At 52.0% G+C, this 13455-nt stretch overlaps 1 protein-coding gene across 1 annotated transcript; it reads right to left on the reverse strand.

Annotated features, from left to right (window-relative positions):
* Positions 1 to 512: 512 nt before the first annotated feature.
* On the reverse strand, positions 513 to 9449 carry GPR153 (G protein-coupled receptor 153). Its single transcript, XM_007942575.1, has 5 exons — positions 9094 to 9449; positions 8258 to 8687; positions 2433 to 2625; positions 1605 to 1789; positions 513 to 1160 (listed from the first exon to the last, which is right to left on the reverse strand). The coding sequence occupies exons 1-5, from the start codon at positions 9447 to 9449 to the stop codon at positions 513 to 515; spliced, it is 1812 nt and encodes a 603-aa protein (XP_007940766.1).
* Between the last annotated feature and the right edge of the window lie 4006 nt (positions 9450 to 13455).

Genomic DNA, 13455 nt, shown 5'->3' on the forward strand with positions numbered 1-13455 from the left:
TGCTCTGAGAGCTGGTTTGGGTTCTGAAGACCCCTGTGCTTAGAGACCCTCTGCACCCATCCCCGTGGTGTGACAATTACAGTGCAGAGAGGAAAGCCCACTTAGTCCGGTGGCTTTGGCTCTAGCTCCTCTAGGCAGGGCTTTGTTCCTTCCGAAGGCCCCCCCTCAGGGAACTCCCCACCCCACACCCCCATCCAGCTGCCACAGGGATAAGTGGGTGCAGCTGGGCTTGCAGAGCCCCGCCTTTGCCAGCCTCATTTCCCACCCAGGAGGTGCTATATGCTGCATAGCCAGGGCAGCCAGAGCCTCTAGGCAATCCCCTCTCCCATGGCAGGTACAGAAGAGCCAGATGAAGCGCTGGGGCCGCCCTCCCCAGGGGGTGGCACATGTCTGGGCAGGCTCAGCGCCCGCTGTCCCGAGCCAGAAACGGGACCGAAGTGGGATCTTTGGTCTTGGGTCCCGCCGGCGGCCTGGCCTGCTCGGCTTCCACGGCGCGGAGGGGCCATCGGGCCCTAGGACGCCGATCCCAGCGAGTCCGAGTGCAGCGTGACGTAGCCCGAGGACTCAGAAGGAGAGCTCAGGAAGCTGCTGGTGCTGCCGCCGCCGCCGCCCGCCGCGCGCAAGCCGCCAGGCTCCCCCCATGATGCACTCAAGCTTGAACGCAGAGGCCCGAGGGACGCCGCTGTGCGTGGCCTGGGGCTCGGCTGCAAGCCGCCGCCAGGGGTCGCCCGGGGCTCGGCGGGGACGGTGAGAGGACCAGTCCCTACGGGAGCTGGCGGGCGGCGGAGGGCTTGCGGCTCGTGCTCGAAGGCGGTCAGGGCGAAGGCGTCAGGCAGCAGCGAAGCCGAGGCTGAGCGGGCGCCGGGCCCGCGGCGACGGCGCGGGCTGCCCGGGCTGCGAGACGGAGAGTCGGTGGCGCTGCGCGGGCCGCAGTCCAGGGGCCGCAGCGACAGCAGGCTGTCGGCAGAGCGGCGGCGCGGACGGAACGGGGGCACGTCCTCGGCGAAGGCCAGCAGGCTGCCGCAGCGACGCGCGGGCAGCACGAGCTGCGCCAGGGCGGCCAGTTCCTCGCTGGAGCCCCAGCGAGGCAGGAGGGCGGGCAGTGGCACCGTAGCCCACACGTCTGCGTCGTCGTGGGAGAAGCGCCGCGTGGGCGGGACCTGTGGGGACCAGGGACCTCAGCCGCGAACAGAAGGGCCTCGAGCTGCCCTTCTGGGAAATGGATGGCTTGTCCGCCAGGGGCCAAACGTTGTGGCTCAGCATCCTGGTTTGGAGCTGAGAGATAGGAGGGCAAGTGGCACTCTCTCTAAGGCTCAGGTTTGGTGTCTGTAGCTTGGGCTGCTTGGGGAAAGGGACCTCTGAAGGGGGTGCTGAGCCTCAAGGACATAACATAGGTGCCAGCAAACTGCCCTTCCAAGGCACATGGGCCAGGGGCAGGGGCTGGGGTATCTGACCTCAGCCCACCCACACAGGCTGTCATCTATTGCCAGAGGGTGAAAACACCTTCTGGAGTTGCCTGGGGCATAAGTTCAGGTGAGAGAGAAAGGCCTTGAGGGATCAGAATACCCCACCTCCACGGTGTCACCAGCCTGCCTTGTCCATACCTGAAGGTATTGCATCTTGTCCTCCTGCAGGGACCTCAGTGGATAGAGCTGAGGCAGGTCCCCTTCCAGCACAGAAAGCTCATACTTGGCCATCCTATCCAGGGCCACAAAGTCAGCCCCATAGCTGTGGTTGACAGAGTGCTCCAACACCAGGTCTGGGGGTGCGCCACCCTCCAGGCTGGACCCTGTAGGATAGGGCAGAGGCTCAGGGTCATGGAAACATCAGAGCATTGGGGAGCAAATCTCCAGTAACCTCCCCCCATCCCCATGCCAGGGAAGGGGGCTGGTTAGTGAAAAGGGAGAGCTGGGCCTGGCTTTCCATCCCAGCTCACCCCCACTTCAGCTATGAAATTGGGCAGGTCACACACTGAGCCAGTCTCCTCATCTAGAATATGGGGTGGGGCCTGAGGTTACCCCAGGTGTTCCTGAGGGCACTAAATAATATGTACAAGGGCCTACAGTACCTGGCACGGGCAAGGTCTCAGCCTAGGGTAATACTGTTATTGTTGTTGGCAGACAGGACCAAGTCTTCAGGAAGCTCTGGGGCAGTTCACCTACAGACCCCTAAGTAGAGGGTGAGCCAGGTGGAACACTTAGTGGTTTCTAGAACATCTGATTAATGGGAATCCTGGGACAGCCAAGTCATATGGAGGTGCCCTGTGGGACATGCAGCCTTGCACTTGGTTCCCTTAAGGCCTTGGGTACATTTTGCACTTGGTTCCCTTAGGGGCTCAGGTACATTTTGGGATGATACAGGGGGTGACCTAAGGGCGACCCAGTGATCCCACCCAGATCCCACTCTCTAGAACCACACAGGCCCAGCCTCACCATCATCTGAGTTCTCATCATTGGCCATGAGGGCCAAGCACTTCTCCCAGACGGCTTTGACGTCAGCACGGTAGCGGTCACATGCCCAGAGGAAAACAGGGAGCAGCAGGGCCTGGGTCACGGAGCACCACAGCACACACAGAACCATCCAGGGAGCTGCGGCATCAGCCCGCAGGCTGCTGAAGCTCACCACCTGTGGAAGGATGTGGCCTGGCACTGACAGACTCCAGCCTAGGCTCCCTATCTATCACACAGTGTCCCAATCTGCATGGCAGACCCAGCAACCCCCTGCCACGGGAGATGGTGGCAGTGATGGATGGATCTCTGATCTTGAGGAAGAAAAGAGCAGTATGGAAGGTTGAAGTCCTGCCTGCCAATAGCTGCCTGCTGCCCAAATCAACAGTCCTACCTCCCGTGGGCACAGCCCTCCAAGGTGTACTGGGCAGCACTTGGTACCTGTTATAGATTAAATTGTGTCCCCCAAAAGATGTGTTGGGATTCTTAACCCCATACTTGTGGATGTAATACTATTTGGAAATAGGGTTTTCTTTGTTTTGTTGTTGTTGATTGCCTTTGAGTTGATTCTGACTCATGGTGATCTCACGTATGCAGAACTGAACTGCTCCAGAGGGTTTTCAAGGCTATGTCCTTTCAGAGGCAGATTGCAAGGCCTGTCTTCTGAGGTGCCTCTGGGTGCATTTAAACTGATAGCTTTTCAGCTAGTAGTCAATGCTTCACTGTAGGTGTCACCCAAGGACTTTTTGTTATGTTAATGAGGCCATACCAAAGTAAAGGGTATCCTAAACCTAATCACTGCTGTATGAATCATGGAAGCACTTGGCTATACACAATAACATAGACACAGAGACAACCAAGCAACACAAATAGGAGATGATAGATGCCACATGAAGATAGCCAAGGAACCAAAGAATGCTGGTGCTAGAGAAGCTAGATTTTCCCCTAGAGTGGATGGAGAGAGAGCTTCCCCTAGAACTGGGGCCCTGAATTTGGACTTCTAGTCTCCTGAACTGTAAGAAAATAAACTTCTGTTCACTAAAGCCACCACTGATGGTGTTTCAACTATACCACCTTTAGGAAACCAAGACAACACTCCTCCATCATTTCCCTTTGACCTTTCCCAGCTCTTGGGCTCAAGTCCAGCTCCTCAGTGGACATTCAAGGCCTGTTCTGTCCTTGCCCTGCCTCCTTCTCTAGGACTCCCTATTCTCACGATAACCATCGAGAGAGGTAAGGACATGGGTTACTGTCCCATTTTTGAAATGAGGAAACAGACTTGGAGGGCCAAGTCGCCAGCCTTTGGCTCAGGGACCTTTCTGCCACCCCTACTTTTCCATGGTCAGTGGCCCCCATGGGGGTCTAGGCCTTGGACCCCATACAGCCTGTTTAGGTCACTCTCTCTCTCTCTCAAGAGAGTGCTCACTGGCCTTCCCAAGAGTGACACTTAACTATTTCCCAAACAGAATGGTTTTCAGTATGGATTGCACCTCAACATAAAGAAAACAAAAGTCCTCACAACTGGACCAATAAGCAACATCATGACAAATGGAGAAAAGATTGAAGTTGTCAGGAATTTCATTTACTTATACCCACAATCAACACCTATGGAAGCAGCAGTCAAGAAATCAAATGTATTGCACTGGGCAAATCTGCTGCAAAAGGCCTTTTTAAAGTGTTAAGGAGCAAAGATGTCACTATGAAGACTAAGGTGTGCCTAACGCAAGCCATGGTATTATCAATCACCTCATATGCATGTGAAACTGGAGGAAGACCAAAGAAGAACTGATGTTTTTGATTGTGGTGTTGGTGAAGATACTGAAAATACCGCAGACTGCCAAAAGAATGAACAAATCTGTCCTGGAAGAAGTGCAGCTGGAATGCTCCTTGGAGTGAGAATGGCCAGACTTTGTCTCACCTACTTTGGTCATGTTGTCAGAAGGACCATTCCCTGGAGAAGAATATCATGCTTGGTAAAGTGAAGAGTCAATGAAAAAGGCAAAGGCCCTCAACAAGAGGGATTGACACAGTGGCTGCAATGATGGGCTCAGATATAGCACAGATTGTGCAAATGGTGCATGACCAGGCAGTGTTTCGTTCTGTTGTATGTAGAGTCGCTATGAGTTGGAGCTGATGCGACAGCACCTAACAACAAACAGAATGGTGTTCAGATTGTGTCCCCCAAGAAAGATATGTTGAAGTCCTAAGTTCCAGTACCTGTGAATGTGATTGTGACTGGAAATACGGTCTTTCCAGATGCAATAAGATGAAGTCATTAGGGTCCTAACCCAATGAGTGATGTCTTTAAAAGAAAAAGGAACTTAGAACACAAACACAGCAAGAGTCCGTGTGATGACAGAGGCAGAGACTGGAGTGATGTGACTATAATCCAACGATTGCCAGAAACTGCTAGAAGCTGGAAGAGTCAAGAGGATCCTACCTAGAACCTTTAGGAACATGGCCTTGCTGACACCTTGGTTTTAGACTTCTGGCCTCCTGTGCTGTGAGAATGAATCTCTGTTTTTTGAAGCCATCCTGTTTGTGATGCTTTGTTATGACAGCCAAGCCTGAGGAAACTAACCACAGAGAGGAAGTGTTGGACATGATGCAGACAACATGCTGGTTTTGCCATTTGCAAGCTGTGTCAACCTTGGAAAGCTGCTAAACTTCTCAGGGGCTTGGTGTCTCACCAGTGAAACAGGCTAAGAATATCCTGCACTATAAGGGCAGAATTCTCACCTTCCATGCGGGAGACCCCATTTTGATTCCTGGCCAGCGTACCCCATGTGCAGCCACCACCTGTCAGTGGGAGCTTGAATGTTGCTGTGGCACTGAACAGGTTTCAGCAGATTCTAGACTAAGGTGAACTAGGAAGATAGGCCTGGTGATCTACTTCTGAAATTCAGCCAGTGAAAACCTTGTGGGTCACAACAGTCTGAACTGCAACTGATCATATTCCATTGTGCACGGGGTTGCCTTGAGTTGGCAGTCAATTCAATGTCAACTAACAATAACATATAGAGAGAGTGAGGTATGGATTCCAGACAGTAGTTGTAACGTGCCAGTAACATGGAGCAGGCTCCATTAATGACACCCCCTCCCCTGCCCTGAGGAGAGCTGGGCTGGGCCCCTTCTTATCCCTGCTGATGCCTCTGGCCCCACAGGGCACTTTCACCCATACTCCTCCTTCCTTTGTTACAGTCAGTGTGGTTGGAGATACCACCTCACTGTACATGAGGCCTTTGCAGCCTGGGGGTAACTGGCCTGCTGGGCGTGAGTCACCAGTCAGCAGGGTAGGTGCTGTGGCCCGTGTGCACCTCCTGGCTCTAAGGCTGCCACCTGCCACCCCCCACATTCCCCCAAAAGCTGGTGTCCTGGGATGTTTCCAGCAACATAGCCCTGTAGCTGCTCAGACAAAGCTTCTCAGACTGGTCCTTGCACCTAGCCTCTCCCTGCCCCACTCCAGATCCTTGGGAGGGGTGCTGGGTTAGAGTACAAAGGTGGGTGAAGTTGGTACACCCTGGCACAGGAAGGTCCAGGAGCCTAGACTTTCGTTCTTGTGCCAGGCCTCTTCCTAGGCCAACAGAGAGGTGCCTCAGGCAGCCCTTAGGCCTTGGACACTTGTCAACAGGGTCTTCCTCAGGCCTTAGGAGCAAATCCAACTACTCAGCAGTCACTCAAACCCTTTCCTGGCTTTGTCCTGCCTCCTGCTCCAGGTTTCCCCACCCTCACCCCACTAAGGCCCCCCAATTATGAATTGAATTGTGTCCCTCCAAAATATATGTTGGAATCCTAACCCCTGTACTAGTGGATGTAATGTAACATTGTAACGTAATCACTTTCCATAGTGCAATCTAATGTTATGTGAATGAGGCCTAGGGTGAGTCCTAAACCCAGTCACTTCTGAGTTATAAAAAGAGCAGATTAGACACAGGGATAAACACATACAAAAGAAGACAGATGCTGTGGCAGTACAGGTTGTGTGTCAACTTGGCTATGCCATGGTTTTGAACACTTTGGCAGCTGGTTGTAGTTACTGGAATCATCTCTGTGGTGGATGGAATCTGCTATGAGCAGTTCATCAGTTGAAGGAGAGCTGCCTTTGGGGTAGGTCTTGCTTCCAGTACATAATGGAGAAGCTTTAAGAAAAGTCTCTAACTTTTTGGCACATCTGGAGCCTGCATTTGACCGTCTTTGTCTCTAGTTCCTGAACTTAAACCAGTAGCCTGCTGTGTTGCCTGCCAAACTTGGGATTGTCCTAGACTTGAACCAGTGGCCTACTGTGTTGTCTGTTAATCTTGGCATTGTACCATTTTACCTGTCAATCTTGGGTTTGTCAGCCTCAGCAGCCAGTAGCTGTGTGAGTCAGAAGAAGTTTAGCTTCAGTGGGCCTAGAACAAGAGGCAGAGCTGAAGCCCAAGGTCAAGGGGCCTTCATCCAGCCCCTAGAGTCAGCACTCTGAATTTGGACTTCTAGCCTCTTAAATAGGAGCTCTGGTAGCATAGTGGCTAAAGCACTTGACTGCTAACCAGAAGGCTGGCGGTTCAAACCCACCAGCCACTCCTTGGAAGGAAGGTTGGGCAATCCTACTTCCGTAGTGATACTGCCTCGGAAACCCAAGGAGGGGTCGCTATGACTCGGGGCCGACTCAACGGCACATAACAACAACAACAACAACAGCCTCTTAAATCATAAAATAATAAATTTTTGTTTGTTAAAGCCATCCACTTGTGGTATTTCTGTTATAGCAGCACTAAAGAACTAAGACAGATGCCATGTGAAGGTTCCCAAGGAATCAAGGAATGCTCAGAGCTACTGATCTCTTTAAAGTGTTAACAAGCAAAGATGTCACTTTGAGGACTAAAGTGTACCTGACCCAAACCATGGTATTTTCAGTTGTCTCGTATGCATGTGAAAGCTGGACAGTGAATAAGAAAAACCAAAGAATTGGTGCCTTTGAAATAGGGGGCTGGCGAAGAATACTGACTATACTGTGGACTGCCAGAAGAATGAACAACTCTGTCCCAGAGAAAGTACAGCCAGGATGCTCCTTAGAAGAGAGGATGGTGAGACTTCATCTCACTTAATTTGGACATGTTATCAGGAGGGGCCAGTCGTGGAGAAAGACATCATGCTTGGTAAAGTAGAGGGTCAGTGAAAAAGAGGAAGACCCCTCAATGAGATGGACTGACACAGTGGCTGCAACTATGGGTCCAAGCATGGCAAGGACTGTGAGGATGGTGCAGGACCGGGCAGCATTTCATTCTGTTCTCTACAGGGTCGCTATGAGTCAGAACCGACTCCATGGCACCTAACGATAATGGAAACAACTGACAAGGAAGGAATCAACAAAGCCAAGACTATGATTTGGGCTTTTAGCTTCCAGAACTGTGAGAAAATACATTTTTGTTCTTTAAAACTGTCCACTTGTGTTATTTGTGTTACAGCAGCTCTAGATAACTAAAACACCCCTACTCTGTCCATCCTGGGGCCTGGACTCACCAGGGAAACTGTGGAGACGTCACCCCACCTTCTATACCCTCTTCATCGAATGGGCTCCAGGTGAGGGGAAGAAGTCCTCCTTCAGTGTTGCAGAAAGATCCTGGCTCTGCAGTCCCCTGACATGGGTTCAGTTCCCCTCATGGCTACCCTGATTTTAGGTGGGTCATTTTGCCTTTCTGCACCTCAGGTTCCAAATATGTAAAATGGGAATGATGCTAGTGCCCACTTCAAAGAACAGATTTTGAGACGCCCCCAGGACTGCCCCAGAGCCCATGTCCTCTACAAGCGTCCCCACCCAACACACGCACCAGCACAGGGAAGCCCATGAGGCAGTCGTAGATGATAACAATGGTGGCCACCAGGCCCGTGATCTGCAGCGAGGTCTTGGCAGGCTCAGAGCCATCGATGGAGGAGCGGCGCTTGCCCTGGGCGTCCTCTACTACGATGGTGGGCACGGTGAAGGCGCGGTGGTTGGCCCGGCGCCCGACCTGCACAGCCAGTGTCTGGAAGAGGGTGATGGCAGTGCAGACCACACCCATGGCCACACTGCCACCCACCAGCAGCAGGAAGCAGACGCCGAAGCCCAAGCCAATCTCAGCCACAATGAAGCGGCAGCCGTGGGCGTAGAACCGCTCGCTCGTGTCGTGCCAGCCGACGGCAGGCAGGGCTGACAGGATGAAGGACACCATCCAGATGCCCATGACCGTGTGCACTGCCTGCTTTTTGGCATTGCTCAGCCTGGCAGGGGGTGGACAGAGGGAGCTGGCATCACCCACAAGGTCTCCCCAGGGACCCCAACCACCCCTGGGCCCCAGGACACCACAGTCATGACAAACCATCACGGCGGAGTCCCTGTCCCCTATACAGAGGCTGCTTGTACACATTATCACCTGTTCTTCTCACCAAGGGTGTCTGTAGTGGACAGTGGCATGCCCACATGTATGCCACGTGCATGCTCCTAAAGGCCAGAATAGCTCCTCTTGAGCCTCCTGTCTGCCCTGGACACACCCTGTCCCCATGCTGAGGGCATGTGTGCACACAGGCACACCCCATGCCTTCATGCTCATACCCACATGTCCTCTCTGAGAACACCCATGCTGGACATTGGAGTGATGCACCCATCCTCATGGGCTCCCTGGCTCACCGGTAGTTGACGGGCCAGCGGACCATCCACATGCGGTGATAGGAGAGGGAGGTGATAGAGAAGCAGGTGGCCAGGGTAAGGGTGTAGAAGGTGGAGACAAAGACCTTGCAGAGGCCTTCATTCCACTCGTAGTCGGGGTGCTGCCGCCGCAGTTGCACCACAGCGTAGGTGGCAATGGGTACAGCCACGTTGAGCATGTGGGTGGCCGCCAGTGTGCACAGCAGGAACTCCAGCGGCTTCCATTTCTTCTGCTTGGCTCCCACGCTGAGGATGCCCCAGGCATTGGCCAGCAGAGAGAGGCCGCCGCATGCCAGCCAGCCCACTGCGTTGCCAGGGAGCCACCGCTCCTCACTCATGGTGCATTTGGGGCTGGAGGACAGGTGGTTGGGGCATCCTCCTCTGGCCAGGCCTCGGCTCAGAGCAGCAGCCCTCCTGCACGACAGCTCTGGAGCACCGGGGACCACAAGCATCTGCAGAGGGGAGGCCAGTGAGCACTCAGTAACTCTGTCTCTGACCACAGTGTTGAAGCTCTGGAGCCCCTGGGGGTTGGGAGAGTCACCCCATGCAGCATTTCCTGTCTGGTCCTGGCTCAGGCCAGCCTGCTCTGCCTTCCTTCCCATCTCCTTAGGTCTCCTACCCATGTCCCTGACACCTAGAAGCCTTAAGCCAAAACCAAAAACCAAACCGGTTGTCATTGAGCCAATTCCAAATAATGATGACTCATGTATTACAGAGGAGAACAAAGTTCCAGAGGGTTTCCTTGGCTGTAATCAAAGCAGATCTCCAGGCTTTTATTCCGTGGTGCAGCTGTGTGGGTTTGAACTGCCAACCTTTTGGTTAGTAGTCAAGTGCAAACCATTTGCACCACCCAGGGACCTTGGCCTATATACAAAAAAAAAAAAAAAAAAAGAAAGAAACCTCACTGCCATCTAGTTGATTTCAACTCATGGCAACCTCTATCGGGTTTCCGAGGCAGTAAATCTTTAAGGAAGTAGATTGCTCCGTCATCCTTCTGTGGAGCATCTGGTGGGTTTGAACCATCAATCTTCTGGTTTGCAGTCAAATGCTTTAGGCACTGCGCCACTAGAGCTCCTTGGCCTATATACAGGGGTGCCCGATAAATGCATGTTTCCTCACTTGCACCCACTGCTGGTCAAGGCTTGGGATCTGCGTTTTCTCCCAGGCTACCTGCATCCTCTGGGAACTGGGCAGGTGCTCTTGCCCCATCTGTGCTGGCCCTGCCCCAGAACAAGCCCTCTTGCAATTGAACATTCTGAAATCCTTGTACAACCCATGGGGGCTCCCCTAGTTGATCCCTCAGGACTCTTGCCTTAATGTGTCCCACTTCCTTTGGCTAGTATGCAGGAGGACTAAGTCCCTTAAACTTTCTTTTCCTCTCATGACCCTCTGACTGATATGTGAGGGGTGGGAAGATCTGATCACCACTCGCATGCCACCCTGGGGAAGGGACAGTGCATCTTGTCTGGACAACCCCAGCTGGCCTTCCAGAGCCGGGTACTCCAGGCAGCCCCTGGCACCACCACAGGCTGGATCTGAATTCCACGCCAGCATACAAGTTGTGTGGTTTGGGCAAGGTTCTTGCACACCAGTATCCCACTCTGAGCCATGGACTGTGACACTTCCTACACAGGGAGGCTGGAGTGGACAGATATCATGTCCCTAAACCCTGAGCCTAAGGCTCATGTACAGTGGGTTCTATAGCTTAGCAGTCAGTATCGTGTCCTGGAGAATGCAACATGGTACAGCCACTGTGGAACAGCTTGGCAGTTCCTCAAAAAGTTAAAAATAGAAGAACTACCTTAAGACCCATCAACTCCACTCCTGGGTACATGCCCCCCAAAAAACCAAACCCACTGCCATCAAGTTGATTCTGACTCATAGCGAGCCCCATTGGGTTTCCAAGGTGGTAAATCTTTATGGAAATAGATTGCCCAGACTTCCTTCCATGAAGTGGCAGTGGGATTGAACAACCAACCCTCTGGCTAGCAGTCAAATACCTTAGGCACTGTGCCACCAAAGCTCCTTGGGTACATACCCAGGAGACTTGAAAGCAGAGACTCACACAGATATTTGTACACTAATCTCCATTGCAGCATTCTTCACAATAGCCAAAAGTGGGGATAACCTAAGTATCCATCAATAGAGAAATGGATAACACAATGTGGTCTATCTTTACAATGGAGTACTACTCAGACATGAGAAATGAAGTCCTGATACATGCTATGACATTGATGAACTTTGAAAACATTATGCTGATAAAAAAAGAGCAAACTCTAATACCCACAACAACATGGGCAAATCTCAAAAAAATTTGCTAAGCAAAAGAAGCCAGACACATACAGTACATATTGTATGATTCTATTATATGAAATGCTCTAAAACAATCAAACTCACTGCCATCAAGTCCAATCCAACTCACAGCAACCCTTCCCTGGGTTTCTGAGGTAGTGTATCTACGGAAGTAGATTGCCCAGTCTTCCTTCTGAGGAGTGGCTGGTGGGTTTGAACTGCCATCCTTCCGGTTAGCAGTCAAATACCTTAGGCACTGTGCCATCAGAGCTCCCTATGAAATTCTAGTAAAAGCAAAACTAATCTATGGGGCAGAAAGCAGATCAGGGGTTCCCTGGTGTTAGGACAGGAGTTGGGAATTGACTGTAAAGGGGCATAAAGGAACTTTTTCAGGTGATATGAACCTTCTATATCTTGATTGTGGTGGTGGTCACATGGATGTATACATTTGTCAAAATGGATTGAAGTGGGCACTTGAAATAGATGTATTTTTATTGTATATAAATTTTGGTGCAATAAAGCTTTTTTTTTTTTTTTTAAATTACGCTGAGTAAAGTCAATCACTAAAGGACAAATATTGTATGATCCCACTTATACGTAATGGATAGAATAGGCAAATGCCTAGCGAGCAGAGTTTAATAGTGGTGATCAGGGCAGGAGGGAGTTACTGTTTAGAAACCAGTGAGTTTCTGTTTATGGAAATTTGGTCATGGCTATTGATGATGGTTATACAATATGATTGATGTAACTGATGTCATAAAATGGTACATGTGAAAAATGTTAAATTGGCAAATGTTGTATGTATTTTTTACAACAATTAAAAAAAAATCATGTTCTGGGCCCAGATTGGCACACAGTGGGTGCCCTGGGGTAGCGGTCCTATCACACCCTGGCTCAGGCAGCATGAATCTGGAGACAGTCCAGAGACCAGACTTTGACTCTTAGGAGGAGCTGGCTATATAGCCTTTGAATTGAACCAGGGACATAGGATACTGGGTGGGAGGCAGGCATGGGGGTATGTCCCATCCTGCCAGAGGACTGGACAGTGAGTCCCTCCCTAAGTCTTCCCAGCCCCTAAGCCCTCAGAAGCCTTCCTGGGTGGAGCCTTAGTCTATCCCTCTGGCTCCAGGCCCCTCTGCCCACAGTCTGGAAACACCACCACTAACGCTAGGCCAACTGTTTGCTATGCCCAGGCCTGGCCCTTCCCCTTTGAGAGGCTCCTCTCATTTGCCACCTTTCTCCTGTACTAGACACAGCTACATCATCCCCAGGGACCCCATGCCTTACTCAAGACCCCCACACTCAGGACAGGGAGACCCAAAGCTGCTCCAGCCAGCCACAGGCACCCCCAGCTTGTCTCGTATGGAGTTCAGCTGCTTTGTCTGTGGCCTCACTTCCTGAAGGATATGTTTCTTTCATCTTTGTAGCCCTCCCTTCCCCAGGCCTGCCCCAGACCTCTGGGCCCAGGGGGAGGAGGAGTCTAGTTTGGACTACACCAGCAAACCTCCTAGGGGCGGGGATTCTTTTGGCTAGGGAAACTCCCTCCTATACATTTATTAGGTTTCTGCTTGCAGTGTGTGTGTTGTGTGTGTGTGTGGCCCTTCCCCCACCCCAGACATGGATAGGAGGTGAGACTGCCCTGTTGGACCCTCCACCAGCCATTCTTGTGACCAGCAGTTCCTCCCTGACAGACAGACACTACATGGTATAGGGCTGCAAGTTACTCCTCAGTGCCACCGTTTTCTCATCTGTAAATTGGAGGTAACAGCACCTACCTTGTAGGTTATGGTACGAGAATGGGCCACTCCAGGTAAAGTGCTTAGAATAGAGCCTGGCACAGAGCAAGCGCTAGATAAATGCTTGCCATATCTGTCCTCCATCTTTCCCGGCTCACTGAGCTGTGCCACACTGAGCTTAGAGGTTGGGGGTGATCCTTGAACCTGAGCACTGCGACTAGCTCAGGAGAAAGGGACCCTCCAGCATGGCAGCCCTGGGTGTTGAGAGTGGGTGGGGTGGGGGTAATTGCTGTGGGTCAGAGGCGGCTCAGAACAC

Source organism: Orycteropus afer, unplaced genomic scaffold (genome assembly GCF_000298275.1).
Source record: "Orycteropus afer afer isolate SDZICR_OR568_19922 unplaced genomic scaffold, OryAfe1.0 scaffold00094, whole genome shotgun sequence".
Lineage (NCBI taxonomy): Eukaryota > Metazoa > Chordata > Mammalia > Tubulidentata > Orycteropodidae > Orycteropus > Orycteropus afer.

What these genes read in the sequence shown, in the direction of transcription:
- GPR153 (XM_007942575.1), bottom strand. Translation starts at nt 9,449, where the DNA reads ATGAGTGAGGAGCGGTGGCTCCCTGGCAACGCAGTGGGCTGGCTGGCA. An exon ending in CGCTGGCCCGTCAACTACCG is followed by an intron (nt 8,688 to 9,093) that starts GTGAGCCAGGGA and finishes ACCCCCTGCCAG; the next exon opens with GCTGAGCAATGCCAAAAAGC. An exon ending in TCATGGGCTTCCCTGTGCTG is followed by an intron (nt 2,626 to 8,257) that starts GTGCGTGTGTTG and finishes ATCCTTCCACAG; the next exon opens with GTGGTGAGCTTCAGCAGCCT.